This window comes from Toxotes jaculatrix, chromosome 11 (assembly GCF_017976425.1).
Source record: "Toxotes jaculatrix isolate fToxJac2 chromosome 11, fToxJac2.pri, whole genome shotgun sequence".
Classification (NCBI taxonomy): domain Eukaryota; kingdom Metazoa; phylum Chordata; class Actinopteri; family Toxotidae; genus Toxotes; species Toxotes jaculatrix.
Window position 1 is genome coordinate 10,078,341 of NC_054404.1, and position 20,752 is coordinate 10,099,092.

The following is a 20,752-nucleotide window of genomic DNA, read 5'->3' on the forward strand; positions in this document are numbered from 1 at the left end:
TGATACCGATTGGAAATGAAGAGGGCGTCGCTGGCTACTAGGCAACTGCAACGCAGCGCAAATCAGCAACAACCCAAGACGAGCCGCAGATAAGATCTCAATCTCACCTAATATCAATCACTCTTGTCTTTGTTATGCAAATATGGAAATTACATTTGAGCGTAATCAGCAGTGAGCCTGCTCCTTCTCGCTGAAGGATGGTTTCTTGAATCAGACATCAAAGCAGATTGGTGCATTCAGCTGCCAAAGAAAAATAATGATGCTTCTTTTATCAGTCACTCAATCTTTTCAACGGGATGACTTAGGAAAACACTCAAACTCTTAATGGCCACACACTGACTCACACCAATCTGAGCGAGACAACAATGAGAACGAGACAAAAGCGATGGAGAAAAACAAAAGATGTTCCAGTGCGGTTTTATCAAGGTGGTGGAGGGGATCTGAGCGCATGGATGTGACTGAGAGGCAGAGTGTGGGCATTTTTTCTCACGTTTTCCCACCGTGGGCTCACAAGTGACAGCTGAGACAAGACACAGTGTCTCTCCCTCCCCCACTGTGAGCACACACAGCCATGGCAAATGTCAGTCAAAGACATCAGCCTTTTGTTTTGAGCTTCAACTTTATCATCCATATCCTCAGCATCTCTGGATCTTTTGTCTCTTGCTTCTTAATCAGTATAATCTCCTCTCTGTTCTTTATCAAGTTATCATTAGATTTTTTTCAATTACTCTTCTCTTTGCCTCTGCCGTTTCTATTTTTTTCACTTATTAGCCCACAGTGTTCACTAACAAATCCTGTAAGTACTTTCAGGCTCTTATTTTTTACAGCACCCTGCAGTTAGGGTGACGGTAAATGGTTTCACAGTGAGAGGGGGATTGTTAACCCTGTGCAGTTTGTTGACATGCTGCAGGTGGGGGCCTGTTGAATGTCCAGCTGAGCCAGGAATGTAGAGGCCCTTTGGGCGCAAAGCAGCCAGGATCAACTGTGCAGGCAGGAGAGGGTTCTCTAAAAGAGCTAATGCTAGGAGTATTAGTATGTTGAAGGTATGACAAATCTTCAAGTCATTGTTTGGAACGTTAAAACGTTAAAGCCACCATGCAACCGCAAAGCAAAACACCATTCAGCCAAGTCTTTAGGCCACAGTACACGTCATGAGAGGGCTTTAGTTCAGTGACAGGCTGAGGATCATCATAATGGCAGCGAGCTAAGCTGCACCATCTGAGGACCCTTTCGTGTCGGACCCTGGGGGTCTCCTACTGATTTACTGCTGTCCCTCTGACCGCCTGTGTCTATCTTTAGCTGCGCTGACTTTTATGAGCATGTTGAAGTGAAGGCGTGCTGTGGCACTGTTGTCAAAGCTGGCTCCAGACGCTTGGCCCGGCCTCAGACATGACTTTACATTATGTCCGTCCTTAGTTTGTGCAAAGCTTGTTTAGTGTGCAGGGAACCCTGCAGAGAAAGGCATGTGCCAGAGGAATTCAGGGGTGCGACAGTTGTTTTTTTAGACTTCTGCAGCTCACAAATGCAACTGTACTACTGTCTTCTAGCTACCCAGATGTGGAATGTAACTAAGTACATTTACATTTACTCAATTACTCCACTACGTTTATTTGACAGCTACAGTTAATGTAGCTTTGCAGATTAAGATTTCACATACAAAACAAGAGATGAACTTATGAAATATGACCCATTATTATGTATTAAACTACCTAACAGTATATAAAATTAGTGCTGAAATTAGTTGATTGACAGAAAATGAATCAGCAACTACTTTTAAAAGCTGATTTATCAATTTATTTTTATGTAAAAATGACAAATTCATGGATCCACCATCTCAAATTGGAAGATTTGCTGCTTTGCACTGAGCGTTTTTACTTTTGATACTTGAGTACATTTTTCGTAAATTACACATTTTTACTTATGTAATATTTTCAAAGCTTTTGCTTGAAATGGAGGATTTTTTCATTGTGGTATTATTACTTCTGCATAAGTACAGGATCTTAATACTTCTTCCACCACTGTAGCTACATGTCACATACTAATCTAAACACATTGCAGGGACTTATTAACAGCTAATGGTGCAATACTCTTGTAATAAGAGATGTCTGCTTTTAAACTCAGGTTAGGCCAGGTCAGGGTTGGATTAATAAATATTCTGAGAATAGACTCTGACTGCTCAGAAAGCTTTGAAGTGAACATCTTCAGATCAAGGTGGAGCTTTAGGAGCAGAGCAAAGCTTTTATCTCACTGAGGAGGTATGATGCTCTTTCTCAGATGCTGCCATCGGTCACAATCTCAGCACGCCTCCCGCTCATTCATAACGCATACGGTATGATGGAGGACAATTTAACTTATGCGTGTTCAAGGGTGATTTAAATATGGTACTTAAAAAAGAAAATCCCTGAATCAAAGCTGTTTTGAAAGCTCTATTTGTATTATTTCTGCAGTGCAGTCCACTCAGCTCACACACAATGCCTTTGTCTACACGGATGCGGTGATATTATTAACTAATGTGGAAATGGTTTGAGACTTTGACCATTTAGTATTTTTTTTGGCCTATTTTGATGATCTCTTATGAATAGGGCGGTTGAACATGCTGTTATGAGGCTCTCTAGGAGCCTTTGGTCTAAAGATTCATAAACCATAAATGAACCTACCACAAGAAATTCAAACAGCAAATTCAAAGACTTAAACATTAACAACTCATTTATTAATAAACTGGCAATTCCCCAGTAGTCCGTGTTTTTAAGATCGGTTCTTATTTACATCATTTTATAATTTATTGTATGAGCATATTATTGTTCCATATTCATTTTGTTTGTATGTGCTTTTAATGTTTATTTCTAGTCTCTGATGCTTTTTTAACCATAAACCTCCTGACTTTCAGCTTTTACAGAATATTTGTCCTGCCTTAGTTTCTGGCAGCTATTTTCTCCTCTGCTTAAGAAACCTCCCTAGTTAAAACTTTATCTAAGGTACATAAAACATTTCTCCCGTCTCATGACAGTTATTCACCCGAAGCTAAGTAAGGAGTAAAATTCCTTGTAAAAACTTTACAAGAATCTCATTTTTAAGAGGAATTTTTAACCTAGAAAAAAAGGGAAAATTATTGTTTTGAATTTCTCAGTTCCTTTGGGCACTAACAAATAAATAAACTATTTATGTAAAGCTTCTTTTTTCCAGCTTGACACACTTTTTAAATTGAGGCTCTGCCAAACTGAAGAGATGTCTATTTTCACTAAAAGCCAATCTATTGAATTAATTCTTAATCATACATCTGTTTAGGATAAGATCAATATGTTAAGCCCAAGAAATAAAACACTGCACATATAAAATATATAAAAATGTATATAAATAATAATGATCATATAAATACAACTAAAAAAAATGTACATTATCTGCAATTCATTTTCTGTAGACCCAGAACAGACTTGTTAACAGTTTATCTGGGGGGCCCACTCGCTTTGCTGAACCATTATTAACCATTATTGTCAGTATAACCCTGTTATTTACCTGATTAGGGACTGTGTTTTCACAGTTTTAACTAAAAAGAAAAATCATACTGATATAATAACTTCAGTAAATATCCAATTAAATAATTAGATTTATGGGATTGTTAGCAAGGTCATCAGACTTTTTGGGTCTTAATTTATATCATTCTGTTCAGTGTGTCCTCTAAAACGATACTAAAATAAATCAAACGTATAATTAGTCATAAGAAATATATCAGCTAGGATGATTTTCTTCCTGGAGCAAAGCTACAAGAAAAGGTCTCATTTTGGAAACTGCAGTGCTTTTCTTGGCCTGAAATACTTAAACTGAGGGAAGTACAACACATTTTTCAACAAGATATCACTGCTCAAAATGTGCTCTCCCAAGCGGTTGAGAAGACCATTAAACAGCTATGAAAACATCCTAAATCTAAGGCTTTTTCCAGCAGAATCAACTCACTGTATGTGAAAGATTTCTCTCCTGACCCATGCAGCAGAAGAAGGCTACAATGCTTTGGCCTAAAGCCTGACATATAGCCTCCATATGGTATGGTTTACACTGGGGGAGGAACGTGCTCTCTGAAACTAGCTTCCATTAAACGCATTCCTTGCAAACAGCCCGATAACGGCATGCTAGTAGGTCCCAGCTCTCCAGTTATGTGACTCATCACTCAGGTGTGTTTAGAGCTTATTACACAACAAGAGGCTTCTCTGGAGAGCGACTACCAAGCACTGTAGCACGCTTGGAGCTCCAAGAAAAAGTCAAAGCAACTCATCGTATCAGGCAGTTATTCATCTCAAATGTGTCGCAGGTGATGACCTTTTCAAACACGTGCTTACACTTACACAAACACAGGGAGGAGAGGCAGAGACGGAGAGAGCGATCGTGTATGTGTGAGGCTGAGAGGATTGAGGTAAGCTAGAGATGTCAACAGGGTCATTTCATTTCACACAGAACCATCAGTTACATCCCACCTCTACCACTATATTAGTTTGTTGCTTTAGTGCAGCAGCTGCATGGCCAGCTGGGGAGGAAAAATGGCTATTTGTTGTCTTACAGATTGAGAGATGATAGGAATTTCTCCACAGCTTACCTAATGTGTCTCATTTCGTTCAATACAGGCAGAGCATTGTCCATCACTCTGGATGGCTATCAATAATGCGATGAGTGCAGGATGTTTTTTTTTTGTACAGATGTGGCACCAGATTTGATCCAAAAGGACAACAAGATAAACAAGCTCCAATGACCCAGATGACCTGAATAAATGATTAAATACCTATCTAAACACCACAAACTGGACAGCGTTTGTCTGTAAAATTGGTAAATAAAGCCAGACTAAACCATACTACTTGATTTACTGTCACATCTGCCTTCTAAACCATTGCATGCCACAGTGCGGTTAAAATAAACACATGCAGGAAACGAAAAGTAAACAGTCAATTTTTCTGTAATGACAACATCACAGCTGTTTTGTCACCGCTCCTTGATGGTACAGTGTCAGAAAGATCAGGACAGGCTTGAAAAGAGACACCTCCGTTACACCTGAGAACTACTGGAGGAGCAAAAACTAATCCTGTTTCGACTGAGAGAGCACAGAGTAGTAAGCACAGCCTCCATTTTCTCCAGAAAAATGAGCTGATATAGAAGTGATCTGAAGTGGATTTGGTGGCAGGACAGACAGAGAGAAGATATCTGTCTGTCTGTTTGCATGTCTTTTCCTGTTTCCATGTGTCCACTCTAAATAGCTCTGAAACACTTTCAGAGCTATTTAATTATCATGACTAGAAATGTTCAGCAGACCAAGTTTGTGACAACAATGCCTACGTTTTTTTCCTTTTCAGCTTAACATTTGCTTGTGCCACTTCATTTTAGATCACAAAAACAAAGGGCATTTATATGTCCTTTGTTTAAATGGATATGAAATATCTATTGTGTGTGAGAAATTAATATTTAATTTTGCTAAATTGTTATTTTCAGTTGACATTTTGTTGATAAAAGATGCAACTCTGAGACAAAGCTCCTCTGTCACAAGGTTAAGGATCCAGTCAGCCGCCCTGGAAAGCTCAATGCACGCAACTATAAAAAAAAAACATGCTAATAGACAAAACACAAGCAAACAAAAAACCCCATCTTCTTCAATCTGACAACACATATGCAGCATAATGAAACGCACTGAAAATATAATAGAGAAAACAAAAACAAACAGATAAACATACAACAGGTACAGAAATGAGAAAACACCAGCAGATAGAGAGTAAAAGACACAGGTTAGGTCACACTCATAGATGGATTACTGAATGGGCCTACCAGACACAGACACAAGGGTCAGACCCCAAGGGGTCAGTCAGAACCTCAAAGTTCAAAGTGACTGTTAACATTTTTTGTGGGCAAGACAATCAAATCACTAAAAAGAGACACAACAACTACAAAGAGATGTAAAACTACAACAAAAAGACACAAAACAACGTCAAAGTGTATTGTGTACAAGTGTATACAACTTGTATTTTCTGATTTTTCCTGTTTCATTTATTTACAGCACTTTTTCTTTCCTAAATGTTGCTTGTTGTATTGTCAAATTGGAGGATGATCCATCCATCCATTGTCTATACCGCTTAATCCGTCAGAGTCGCGGGGAGCTGGAGCTGCCCCAGCTGACTAGCGGGGTACACCCTGGACTGGTCACCAGCCAACCGCAGGGCTGACACAAAGACAGTAGTCAATTAACCTAATGTGTATGATTTTTTTTTTGTGACTGTGGGAGTACCACAATACTTAGGGACAGGGAGAATATGCAAACTCTGCACAGAAGAGCGCAGACAGGGGTTTCGAACCTGGAAGGAGGATGATGTTTTCTTCATTTGCATTTGTGTTTGTGAGCTCTCAGGGCCAGAGCTCTCAGGGCCACTGGATGTGACTGCGGTCATTAACAGCATTACTAACCCAGCACACCTGGAAGATGACGGGAATGCAGACTTCCAGTCAGTGACCCCTGACCTTCCTTTCACCTCACAGACATATTTCTTCTCGCTGTAACACCAGACCTAGCACCTCTTCTCACACTCACACTCACCCTCATCTCACCTTTGGATTGCATTACAGTGTTCTCTTTTAATCAGACTTTATTATTAAAGCAGTGTTTAGAGCTGGAACAATTAGTCAAATATATTAGAGGACTCACAGAATATGTACATATAACATTTGCTGGTTTCAGCTTCTTAAATGTGGAGATTTGATTTTTTTTTCTATTTTTAAAATTTTTTTATTTTATTACTAAGTGGAAAATCTTTGTTTCTTGAATCCTGGTTGGACAAAACAACCAATTTAAGGGTCACACCGACAACACAGACATGCAGTATCCTATAGTCCTATCACTCCCTCTTTTAGCTCTACTTATAGTCTCCACCTACTCCTGAGAGAAATTTCTGCTGCTTAATATTCCACTATGTTCACCATCTAGTTACTCACTTTGTCTGTCTGCTGTTTGTTGCTGGGCAGATAGTGTACAGTGCTTATCAGAGTTGTTTAGCTGAGAACTGCCTGGTGTGGTTGGGAACAGCACTAATGAGAGCCGTGAGAGTGAACCAAAAACAGAAAAGTTGTGGCCTGTAAAATCAAAACCATGAGTTAAAAGCTAAAATGCTCCTTAGAGCTGAGCGTACCCACAGAGTCAGTGATAGTTCTCTGTGGGTTTGTCACTATGAGTGTCCACTTTCGCATACAGGTAGTCACATGATCTATTGTTTCAATAGAAATATTGATCATGGCCACTTTAAAGATGATTACTCTCTTATTAAAAAGTCTACCACAAGTCCAGCTTTCTTTGACTGAGAATCTTCACAGACTCATTGGTATATTAACCAATAATGAAAATAATAGTTAAGTGTTACAAAAAAAGAAGAAGTTGAAATACACCTTATCCCCACCTGTCTGATTTTGACAGTACTAACACAGGAAGGCAGGAAGGAAGTATTATTATTGTGTTTGCTAAGTCAATTTCCTGAGCTCTGGTTCTATCCATCTCCAGTGTGAGCTGAGTGATCAATCAGCAGCTCTGGATGTGATATCACGTTACAATGTGAGACTACATCGATGAGATATGAAGTCGGCGTATGATATTGCGTATGATATGATAAGTGCAGGATTTGCTATAGTTTTTTTTTTTTTTTACGGGACCGGAGAGGCACAGGAATAGATTGCCCCAGGCTAAAGCATCCCTCCTGTCCTGGTCCCATGATGTCTCTCTGTCTTTCACCCTCTCCCAGCCTTCGTCTCACCTCTCCTGGGGCCATAGGCCCAGGCAGGCGGCCAGCTGGTGGTGTCTCACTGGGACGGCAGCAGAGACACAGAGAGCGCAGTCAGATGTGGTATCAAAGACATTTGGGGCTCAAGGGGGACGATTCTGCAGAAACACAGAAACATACCCTTCCTATAATTGCGCATACAGTAATCTCTTCCAAAGTCTCCATACGGGCTGCTGGCATGACCGTGTTTGTGTGTCTATGGGGATTTTAGCTTTGTGAATGGTTACATAAATCTTTGGATGCAAGTGTGTGCGTGCGTGGGTGATAATGATGTGCAAGCATATGTATAGCAGAGGTATACCCTAGATACCTCTCTCTGCTTCTTGTGTGAGTGTGTGTGAGTGTGTGTGTGTGTGAGTATTACAGGAAAACAGTGACTAATGTCTGCCCTCTTCTCTTCTGTAAGCTGATCTGTCCCTTAGGCGAGCAAGAGGGCACCGGCTTTTCTCTGCCCAGAGATGCTTCAAAAACACTGCAAAGACAGCATATGAAACCTTTATTACAGCGCTGCCAGCCTCAGCAATCATGAACTCAATCACGCCCATGAACGGCCACTTGTGTGTGCAGTCAGAGCCTCTATCTCTGGGTGCCGGAAGGTTAACTTGATGTCCATTACCTAACCCACAATATCCAAGGGAGATGACCCATGTAGTGTTCAGACAACACAAGCACAAACTGGTAGGGCAGCATAACTCACTCTGTGTAAACATGGACATAGTCACGAGTGGAGGCAGCACAGACACACATTTTAAGCCACGATGCAAATATAGTCATGGTAATGAGTGTATATAGGTACAGGCACTGATAGTAGGTATTGATTTTGGTAATAACATAAGATCAAAGACAGCTGATTGATGATATTCTGCTTCTTTTTGTCCTAATGCATGAATGCCCTTTTCTTGAATAGGACGTCAGTAGTGCTTTTTCCAGCGCAACCATATTCTCTGTGGATATGGATAGGGTCACCGAAGGTGACACTTAATTTACCACTGTCATAATGGGCACAGTGTCTGCTGCATACATAATTAATCGATCACTGTTTTCCACATTGATAACAGCACAAACCCCAGTCCTCACCTTGTCTTTGAATGCTGGTTGCATTCACTTTGCTGCTCACAATTACTGAGAAACATGTAACACACTCACAGAGAGAAGCAGCAGTAAGGAGGCAGCTCATATGTGCTTCATGTGTTCATGTGTTGCTACACCTGATAGCTCTCAGAGTAATTATCAAGACAGGGGAGAGTTAAGCGAGTTATCACGAGTCGCACATGGGAGACGAAGGTTTAAGACCAGTTATTATGACAATATTCTCCCCCAAGAGAATATTGTGTAGATTCAAGAACTGTAGATTTAAGAAGGAAAGGAAATGTGAAATAATGTGTGATAAAAAAACTCTTCAAAAAGACATATATGACCACGGTTTCCTGCAAGAAGCACTCATCTCTTGCCCAGTAAGAGGTGGTTGGAATAATAAGGAAAACAGTAGACAAGGGTGAGATATGCTGAACTACACCAGCTAAGGGAGGATCTGTTCACTCTATTTTTAACCCAGAATCTTAATGAAACATCCCCCCAGCGCCCATGAGCTCCCCTTTTTTTTTTTTTACTCAATGAATTCATTGAGTTGAAACAGATTTAGGCACTGGAATGAAAAATGGTGCATAGAAATGACTGGCTGGGTTTGGAGATTAATATTACAGCAAGAGAAGTGATGATCTATTACTGAACTCTCTTCAGTCCGCACAGTGCTCTGAGGATGAAAGTGATGAGCACTGTTGCCAAAGTACGTAATTACTGATTACTCTAATCAGTAGGATAACACACTCCGAATCTGTTGTGTAATTAACTTTAATTCATGTTGGATGCATACAATAACAGCCTCCTTTTATGTCCTGGAACTATGATTCATTCATTTTGTGTTCACTTTAGACTTGTTTCTGAGTAAAACTGAGATTTCTAATTTCTAATTTCAGTTTTTACACTGTTTTTTGTTGATCATATAATTTCTCATCTGCACTGCTTGTTTTTGGTAAATAAACTTTTTTTTGTTTTTGTTTTAGTTCAGATAAGATTAGATCACACCATACTATAATCTTGGACAAAAGAAAAAAAAAAACCCCAGTGCAATCATCCCAATAAAAACATGTGCATACACCAAATACATTTCCATAACAATACTGAAAATCACCAGCATACAAGCTTCGGGGCAATATAAGGGCCATTTGCCTTACAGGGCCATTACTTTCACTTCACTGATGTCTGCTTACTCTCTATATAAAATGTGACCATTGCAAACAAGCTATAGCCCACTTCCTGTTCTATGAAGCCAGTGCGGGTGCGGGAAAATTGATTTTTGCAATAGGTTAGGTCGGGGAGGTGATCTGGGTGTTTAACGCTGCGCTTTTGTCGCTCAGAGAGGACTCGGGGTTGCGCAGATAGAAGGCAAACAAATATTTGACAGCAGCAGCACTGGGTTTCCTCTGTGGTGTGTTTGCAGTGTGAGAGGCGGTGAACTACAAGAGTTGTCTCGGCTCCTTAGTGCCCAGTTTGACGGCCTGCCTGCGTCCACGGAGAGGAAGAGCTGCTGTAATTGGTTTCTCAATGAAGGATCATCAGAAGCTCCCCGGAGGCTTGGTGGACTGTAGCGTAGCGCAGCCCCATCAATCGTCCGCTCCCCGGCTTTAAACACCGCTTTGCTCTTTTCTTCTGAAATAAACAAGTGGGCAGTGAAGGGGATTCTCGGAGCATCATCATCCTACGCGTATTTAGAAGGGGATTTGTGTCCGTTTTCACAACCTGTGCGAGTACTGCTGGGAGTTAATCCTTTTGTCCGTATCGCGGAGAATCGCGGCAAAGTTTAACGCAGATTTCAACATGAGTGACCTGGAGGACGACTTTGCCAAGATCCTGCTGCTAAAGGAGGAACGGATACGGGACTTGGAGAGGCGACTGGCGGACAGGGAAGACGAGATTCAAGAACTGAAAAGAAAATTGCACAAATGTCAGTCTGTTCTGCCCAGCGCTCAACTTATTGGACCGAGGACCCGCAGGGCGCAGGGCATCTCCGCCGAGCCTCAGACGCACCAGGACCTGTCAAGGCAGTCGTTTCGGAAATATGCCAAGTCCGACTGGTAAGAGTGTTTGAGCAGGCGTCGGTGCTTTAATGCGCTATGACGCCCATGTGGAAGCTTTGCTGTCCCATCTTAAAATCTCTTTCTGAGTGTTTTTCTTTTCACTACTAGAATCGAAATGTTTTGCCATGAAAGATACGAATCGACATTGTTGTTACTGTAGGAGGCACAATTCGCTCTTTTAACAAAAATGTGACTGAAAATTATTGTGCAAGTGCTGCTACTTTCAAACACACTTCCTGTGGCACTTTGTGTCCTCTCTCTAGTTTTTTTTTCCTGTTTGCTTTCTGCCTTTTCTTTCCTTTCCTTTCTTTTTTTCTAAATGAAAGGTGGAGATGTTTGCAATGAATGGACGAGCACTTTCATTCTTAGGGGCCGATGACGCAGCTCAAAGGCGAGCTTCAGAAAGAGCTCCTAATTGATCAGATCCATCATGGTAGTCTCTGAGGACACAGACAGGAGGAAGTGCGATGCATTATTGGCTTTTAGTAGCTGGACGCTGAGGACCCGAAGTGCATGTCTGAGGATATTTAATACTCCATTAGAAAACGCTTTGTTTGACCATATGCTTCGTTCATCACCTTCAGGTGCTCGTTTTAGCTTCACAGTCCTGATTTTGAGGGTTTCATGTGAGGCCTGTTCTCGAATTTGAACTTTAATTTCTTTTCATCTTCCTTTCTATTATAAGAATATCATCAACACAAATTACTTATGTTTATATATCACTCACACACACACACACACATCTTCTCTTCTTCTGTCTTTGTGAGGACACTCACTGACATAATACATTCCCTGGTCCCTCTTCCTAACCTTAACCATCACAACTGAAAGCCTAGCCTTACCACTTACCCCAACCCTAAACCAAACCTGATTCTAACCTGGACCCTAAAACCAAGTCTTAACCTTCAAACACCCCTTTGAAGTTGTATGGACCAGCCAAAATGTCCTCACAATGATGGTATCAAACCACAACCATAGGGAGACATGTACACACACACATGCACACACACACAAGTAGAAGTCGCTCTGTTGACTCAATTAATGTAACAGACAATGAGGTTAATTTTATTAAGATGGCTAGACTATTTCCAATCTTCATTTGCATTAATAAAGTGCAGACAGGTCCTTATTTGCACTCATTAACTGATGCTCAGTGTGTCTTCAAAACAAATGATAAAGTCCACAGAATGAGTCGTGAGGCAAGAAGAATGAAGTGAAAGTACTTGAGACTGAGATACGGAGGTCATGAATGACCCAGATTCACTGAGAATTAATGACTAACAAACTATATTCATGACAAAAATAATCAAGTATGCAAATCATCTGTTGTCAGCCTTTCTATAGGAAAAGGATTCCTTTGTGGAAATGGTGAAATTATGCATATAGCCTACTCAGCTGATGAGGCACAATAAGTGCTTGAATGGGCCTTCAGCGGGTGCAAAGGCTAATTGCATGTGGCCATTCACTCTGCACAGTGAAACGGAAGTAAAAATGTCTGAGTTTGCGAAAAGCACCGGTGAGAGGACATGACTGCTGTCTGTGCCACCGGTGTCTGGAGGAGGGCGTCCACCTGCGCCGCCGTGCCCGCTGGGCCTCAGTGGGGTTGGAGACGCAGTGACCCCCATTAGAGTCAGGACGTGGCACCAGCCGGCGGCCCGCCCCACTCATCGGATTACCGCAGCATGGAGCAACGGATCCTGTTTCTATTGATTGGCATAGGAAAAGGGCTGAGCTGGATGGTTAGAGAGGTGAAATTTAAAGCGCAGAGGTGCTTTGAAGGACAGTGGGAGGGCCTTTTGATGGTGGGAGGATGTGGGGATGCAAGATTGGAATGGAGAAAATCTGAGATCTCCATGCTCATGCAGTTTCCTGATATGAAGTAAACTTTGTTGCTGCTCAAGCTTTGTGCCCTGTGCCCTTCCCTTGACAGAGATAAAAGAAAATATGATGGTTTTTAATTGGCTCACAGGAGAGAAACAGCCGTGGCTTCATTAGATATTTTAGCTGTTTGACTTTAGAGAGGAGCACAAGAAAACTAATGTTTTGGGAAAAAAAATATAAAGGTTTGCTTTAATGACTTAAACAGACGATTAACCTGCTGTCTGTTGAACAGGTGTTTCCCACAGTTGCTTTATCTCATTTAAAGCCTCACAGTCTGGCTGAGAACAGGCTTGGCACTGTTTGTGCTAAGCTGCTGATGTGCCTTTGTCTTATTCAAATTTATGTTACCACACTGGAGCACATTCATTTATTGCACCTAGGCCTACTGTCCCTGTCAGTCTTTACAATTGTAGAATGAACTGTTTGCTACACAAGATATAAACAACCAATGTCCAAACACTTTAATTAGATCATCCATTAATGCAATGTTACACAACAGTGTGGGACCATTAAGTGTTTAGACATGTTTTTCTCTGCAGAGCAGAGGCATGCCTCCTTATTGTTGTTTGCCTGAGCTGATCCTATAATCCACCACAAGATGGCAGCTGTGATCTTTTATTAGCAAACAGTCTCAGTCTGGGATTGTTTACGTGCTGTTTGTTAGGAAAAAGATGCTTTTTGCCACCACACCAAAAACACCTATCTTCACAGCCAAAGAAATCTCCTTCATCCTGCTTTCTATCCACACCGTCAGCCAGTGACTCTCCACCCTCTCAGCACAGTAATTGCCGTTTTAGCCTCAGTAGCTCTTCATCCTATCAGACTGTCCTTGGCAGTTTATCCTCCTCTGAATTTGTCCAGAGCACATGAGGCCTAATGCTGTTCGCTGGGCTTCAGATGACTCATTGGGATAATGTGGACAGACACCAGCGGCACTCAGAGTCCACATAACACAAGATTAGATGGGGAATGTGGAGCTGCTGTGGAGATTCGTGCAGATTTGTGCAGCTTCTGTTAAACAATCAGTAAGATTTATTTGCCTTTTGCACCTTTAGTTGCTCCACTTTTTAAAAAATCTATCATAAAATGAATAGTTGCTGGACAGGGATTTGGTGAAGTGGATTTAGTCTGTACCACTTTAACATGAATTATATGCCCTCCAAAGCATCATTTGGGTTCAAATGTAAGCCTGGAATCCACACTTCAAGATTCAAATATTCTCAAATATTTGCACTTTTGTCTATGTTGACAAAATACGTAGCTGGTCCAACCCATTACCAACAGCAGAGCCTCCTTCCCTAATAGATAAAAAACAAAAACGCTGTTTATTTTTACATCCAGGTTCATTAAGTTTCCATCACATTCAACTTCCATTAAGGCTCCGGTGCTCATCTATTTGTAACTCAGCGGCCTCAGGGCGAGCCACTGAGGTATGATGGCACGGTTCTCCGAGCAGTGGCTTTCTCACTGAGTCCATTATTCATGTGAGTCGATCGCAGCTCTCTGGAGTGGCAGACTGCACTGTGCCACAGATTCCTGTAGGCGCCCTTCTCGCCATGCGCTCTCTCCGGGTCGCAGCCTGACGCACACGGGGAGGACGGTCCTCCGCTGTCACACCGCCGAGAGAGGGAGCGAGGGAGAGAGAGAAAGACAGAGGAAGAGAGAGGGCAAACTTTGCGTGATTGTGGCGGAGACGCTTTATGGACTCACCTTGTCAATCGCGGCAACCACCGAGCATACCTTCACATACATTCCCAACACCCGCTTACGACGGACAGTGGCGAGGAATCCCCCCCAGGAAAGAGCATCCTCTGACGCTGTTCATGCCGGATAAAGTTTATGAGCAGCGTGGTAGAGGAGAGAGGATAAAGACTCGACTGCATAGCTTTCGATAAACTTAGTAGGAAGTCGCTCGTCGCCGCCAACTGAAATGGGCACCTTGCGCGACCTCCAGTACGCGCTACAGGAGAAGATTGAAGAGCTGCGCCAGAGGGACGCGCTCATCGACGAGCTGGAGCTGGAGCTCGACCAGAAAGATGAGCTTATACAGAGACTTCAAAACGAACTGGACAAATACCGCTCCGTTATCAAACCGGCAACCCAGCAGGTCCACAAGCAGAATGAGCTCAACGAGCAACAGCGGACGAAGAGGCAGGCAATTTCGGCCGAACCCACCGCCTTCGACATCCAGGATCTCAGCCATGTCACCCTACCTTTCTATCCCAAAAGTCCACAGTAGGTGTCCAAATTATGAACGTATAATATTCAGATTTAAAAAGATAACTGTAATATTTCCCAGTGCCTTCGGCGCTCCATTAGAGTTCATTTATCTTTCTGACGCCTGTGCGTAATATTAAGTGTGTCACACCAGGTACGGCACCTGTAGCACAAACGGATGAGGCGGTTATCTTTAATACACACACACACACACACACACACACACACACGTACTGGATGCAAAGAAAATAGGAAATGGTGCTTTCACTGGTGACGGTTATCAATAACAATATCAGCATCCCAGCGATTAAAGGCTGAATATCTATAAACCTGATCATCACAAGCTGAGATGCCAGAGAAATCAAAACTCATCGAGTGAAGGGGAATTAAAGGTTTAGAGAGCTGGTGGTGGCAGCTCTGTGTAATGTACCAGTGCCTATTTTATACAAGCTGTGATTCTGTGACAGGCAGTCTTAACAGGCTCTCTGTGTATGTTTACCTTATGATTTGTCTACAGCTACTCTCTCTCTCCCTCTGTCTTCCTTCCTTTCTCTCTCTTCAAAGTCTCGAACAAACACTTTTCTCCTGCCCAACTTGGTCTGCAGCGTGAGGTCTGGTTCTCAGAATGAAACTGGCACTGAGAAATCTCTCTTCTCTGTTGTGAAATAATCCAGCTGTTGGGTTTGAATTTAAAGGTTGTGCAATTATGAATCAATACGCTTACGGGGGTAGAGTATAAATACTACATTTTCAAAACTAAAGCCAGCTTTGAAATCCATCAGGGGTCAGTCATGTCACTTAACATAAGCAGAATTGGGGTGTTCAGATTTAAATTACTGGTATTTTATCTACTTTTAAATCCGTTAGAGAATTAAATTTAACATTTCTGTTCTCATTCTGGTGTTTAAAGCTCAGGAGGGAAAAAAAACCCTTCACTTTGTAGACAGATTAGATGTGTCAGATACGAATGTCATTATTCTGTTGACACGCAAACAATCAAAGCTCAGAGGATTTCATCAAAGATTCAAAAATGAAGGGGGTTATTTATTCGAGAAGGAACAGGCCATTAGTCTTGGTTTTACCTGTCAGCTCTGTGTTGGAACAAACACAGAAAGTAGACTCTTTCCTTGTGTGTTATTTGTTTTTGTTGTCTCACTGTTGTAAATAAATGTCAGATCCTGGCAGCTGGCTTGAAATGGCAGATGTGGAAAACACAACAGAGTGACCATTTCATTTTGACAATCATCCTCATTCTAGAGCTTTTAGTGTATATTTTAATTTCCATTAAGAGATTTCCCAAAGAGGATTTTAGTGCTACCTTCACTGGAAAATATCAACTCTTCAAAAAAGTCGCACATTGTCCAGCATTTTGTCCTGCATTCTGACCTTTTCCCAACAGAGAGTCTGATGCCTGAAGAGTTTCAATGCAATCATTTGTCAGTTTTTATGGGCAAAGGGTTGTCTGAGATTCGACAGTGGTTTTGAATGACTGTATGATTTCTGATGAAAATCCTCACAGGGAAACTGAGAGGAAATTTCATGATGGAACTGAAAATGAACTTCTTCTTACCAAGAGGTTATTTAAACTTCCACAACTACAGCTTCAGTTTTCTGAAGAGCATCTGCCACACCCGTTCACACTCTCCATCTGAAAGAGAATGACTTTTTTTTTTTCAGTGTCTCTACTTTAATGGGAAAAAAATGAGTGAAAAGCAGACAGATTTTGAATGCAAATGACTTGAGCATGCTTGGGCACCATTCTCTTATTAGTTCAGTGTTATTATCATTATTCAATTTGTTTGGACATCTTTGCCAAAGTCGTGCAAAAGCTCATGTTTTCCTCTAGATATGGAGCAACTAATTTGAATGTTTATTAGTTTTTTTTTAGATTTTCTGTGACCCTCAGTTTTTGTTATTGTCCAATTGAGAATAGTACAGTTTTTTGTTTTTTTTTAGTAAATACGCAAGTGCCTTCTTGGGATAAGAACAGTTCTATAACGTTTTTGTTTTGGTTACTGAAGTGTAGTGATAATGCCTGATGGATTTGGCTAAATGTTTATATTTTTCTTTCATTCTCACCCACTTGATCTTCTTTACAAGACCCATATAGCATTCCTTACTCATAATCTATCCATCCTTCTTCCTCTGGGCTGCCTCTTTTTTTCCCCTATTAGCCTCTCCCACTTTTCTGCCACCCCTTTCTTTTTTCCTCCTAAAAGAGCATATTTTCTCCTTTTAAGGAAGGCTGAACTCGCTCAGCCCCAAAGTTCACTAGTGGATGAAGGCAAATATATCATCCTCACAAAGGAGAGGAAGGCAGATGTTTTTATAAGGGTCTGGTTGTAAGACGTTGCTCAACATTGCCATCAGAGGCTCGAGTTGGGGGGTCCCGGTGAGGGCTGTAAAGGCCAGAAATCTCCTGGGTGTAAATGTAACAGAAACAAGGTCAATGAGGCACATTTCCAGAGGACTGGAGGTCAGCTTTGGGAAAACAACAGATTTCCAGTTTGTTTCTGTCTGTGAACTTAATCAGGTGCAGGGTCTGCTAACTCTGTATAAAATTATGCCTATTTATAAGTATCATTAACTCAGCAAGGATCATAAGGATCATCATAGTCCAAAAAAACAAAACAGCCCTTCTTACCTTTATTACAGTTTACTCCCTAAAACGTAATGAGAGTTGTCAAGATCAAATGCAAATGATCTTCTCCTCCTGCTGAAAAAGGGAGGAGGGTTTGGGAAGCACAAAGCACCTCTGAGCTTAGATTGAGGGGTGGGAATTTAAAAATAGGTGCAATACCTCAGTTACCCACTTTCAATTCACAGCAGTAGCTCGTTCTGACTCTCAAGGGCAGAATAAAAAATATCTAATAAGTTCTGAATCATCTTGGTTGCTCTGCTAGAGCAGCAATCGCACTGTCCTAGGTTCAAATCAATTAAAATCCTGAGACTTTCGATGTTGGTTACTCAGATCAGATCAGATCAGATCAGAGTAACTTCATTAATGCCCGGAGAGAAATTCTTTGGTTACAATCAAACTCCTAATGGAAAATGAAGAAAATGAAACATAGTATACAGAAGAGCTGGAAGATAGACTGTCTCTCTCATGTTTTGAGAAGTGCTCTGAAATACATTCTAAAAACACACATCCACAGAACAGGGAGGTCTGGGACAATGCCCCTGCCATAAGAAGACAATCTAGGTTGGCTTAGAAATGGCCCTTCAAGGCAGAAAATGCAATATACTAGGGTTTATGACCTGAGAGGAGAATATCAACGTAAGAAACATCCCTGAGAAATCAAGTAGGGCAATACTTTGTTTTGCTTCTTTGTAAGTACGTAATCTGTGTTTTGGAACAGATTGTGACAACTACTTAATGTTGGTCTTGAGTAATTTAGTTCCTCGCTTTCATCCACCAGTATCACTGCTGTCAGAGAGTAAAAGCAGAGCTGTTTGGTGATCCACAAGCCTTGAAATCCTTATTGAAAATTCATCAGACTGTTGTAAAACGCAAATTATGAGAACCACGTTGCAGATATTTTAGCATGCTATTTGAGAACTAAAAACAAATCACTCAACTGATGGTGAAAAATGACACTTGAAATCTGTAGATACTGGCCAGAGTTGAAATTTAAACATTAATCGCTGCTTTTCTGTGGACATTGGCATCTCTCACAGTTTTGGGAGTTTTTACATCTGAACGAGCAACAAAGTTTTGTTTAAAAGATTAAAGCGATAAATCGTCTCAAGATTTAATAGAGTTTCATTCATGTGACTTTAAAAGTCCTATAAGAGAATTAAGATATTGATCATAAAACGATACCTCACGTGCACACAAATGTGCAGCAGTTTGTAGTACTTGTTTTAAAAACACAGACATGCACAGAGTGCTCAATGCGTAAAACACTACCTGGGCTCTGCTGATACTGAATCATGGCAGACATTGAAGGTTTGTTTGTGTAGGACTTTGCTGCGGGCTGACAGCAGGGCAGAGAAGCCCGTGTGTAGTGGGAGTACTGCTTCATAAAATGCCTTTGAGGTTTTTTGGCCTTTTAGCTATAAGCTCCTCAGGTGATCAGCGCCAACAATGCACCTAGAAATCAGTTTCTGAAAAGGGCACCGAGCACAAAAAGGCAAGAGGCGGTTCACCAGCGACTTTGAAGCCTAGTAGCAGGGGACAGAGAGTGTTTGCTGTCTTTTTTATGAATTAGGGTATAAAAGCTCCCCTTCGCAGCAGGAGGGGACTCCTTTGTTGGGTTAACCCTGATACATATTATTAACCTCATTCATCCAGCTGACACTGTGTCAAAACCAGGCAAGCAGCACTCAGCTGAGCAACCCAGACTCTGGTGATGACGTGCTTCAATGAATAAGTGATCTTGACTCACAGTTCAGGATCTGGTCCGCCTCAGACTTCTCTGCCATCTCTTGACATGTTGTTGTATCTGAGAGGATGAGGCTGACGCTCGCGTTGACGGTTTCAAACTTCACTGCATCTGGCCTGCGTTCACCTGTTGTCAACACACGGACACCCTTCATGAACAAATGTCTCTCCGCCACCGGTGGTATATCAACATCATCTAGGACAAATGAATGCCTAATTTCATTTGCCCTGCTTTTCCTTTTAGCCCACCTGCACACAGAGCTGCACCTTGACAACTGCACATTAGCTTCACTGTTAATTATATTCACTCCCTTGCTTACATAGTCCCTGTAGGAAATACTTACCTGTGGAATGCCCTAAAGACTCCACAGGCTGAAGGCCAATTTGGCTTTCAGAAGTGCATCCCTGAATGGAAACAATCTGCTTCCATTAGGCATGGATTTAGCCATTTATTGACTTGTGCCAGCTTTTGGAGAGAGTAAAAATGTTTCACCTTGATGTCTTTGAAATGAGGATGTATTTTTTGAAAAGCTTCTGAATGAGACTTTAATTGCTTTAGAAATATGCAACATCCCTGCTTGCTGAAATGGTCAGCATTCTTCACTAGACTTTTACCGCGTGTCTGTGATGCATTCAGACTTGTGCTAATCCTTCTCTCTTATTCTCCCCTTTTCCACAAAGAAGAAACACCAGTGGCACACAAGTTTGTATTTCTACAGGTCAGTGTCAGTGACAGTCACAATAATGGTCTCATTTTGTCTCACCTTGTCTCCAGGTCCAAGGATCTGATCAAGGAAGCCATCTTGGACAATGACTTCATGAAGAACCTGGAGTTGTCGCAGATCCAAGAGATCGTGGACTGCATGTACCCTGTGGAGTATGGAAAGGACAGCTGTATCATTAAGGAGGGCGATGTGGGCTCACTGGTCTACGTCATGGAAGGTAAAAGCACACATGCAGAGAGGTAAAATGTTTATCATGTGGCAATCCAGATTAATTCAAATGAAATCCATGGGTAGAAGGAGTAGAATAAGCCTAGTAAGAGGAACATAATCAATTTTTTAAAAGATTTAACTGGAACTGCAGAGCTGTGTCTGTAGACCTTTAAAACCTTGTCATGACAATGATGAAAAAGAAATGAAAGGGCATTATTGATGGATTTCTGTAGGGCGCTGAACTAAAACTCAAAACTACAACCCTTTATTATGCGGTTTAATTCACTCATGTACCAATGATTTTATTTTGTATGACACGGTGTGCCTGCTGCTCCCTTTATGTTTCATTTGTTTTTTAGCAGCATTGTTCCAGCATGTGGTCATTTTTTTGTGTTTTTTTTTTTT

At 41.5% G+C, this 20,752-nt stretch overlaps 1 protein-coding gene across 2 annotated transcripts in view; it reads left to right on the top strand.

Annotated features, from left to right (window-relative positions):
* The first annotated feature begins 10,417 nt into the window (after positions 1 to 10,417).
* Positions 10,418 to 20,752, top strand: part of LOC121189779 (cGMP-dependent protein kinase 1-like) — a 74,904-nt gene continuing 64,569 nt past the window's right edge. The window contains exons 1-2 of one of the 2 annotated variants that reach the window (XM_041050227.1): positions 10,418 to 10,927; positions 20,188 to 20,354. In XM_041050227.1, the coding sequence (XP_040906161.1) occupies positions 10,671 to 10,927; positions 20,188 to 20,354 (424 nt within the window). In that variant the 5' untranslated portion in view covers positions 10,418 to 10,670. Of the gene's footprint in view, positions 10,928 to 14,469; positions 15,047 to 20,187; positions 20,355 to 20,752 lie in introns of those variants that run through there. The other variant, XM_041050226.1, reaches the window with a different exon arrangement.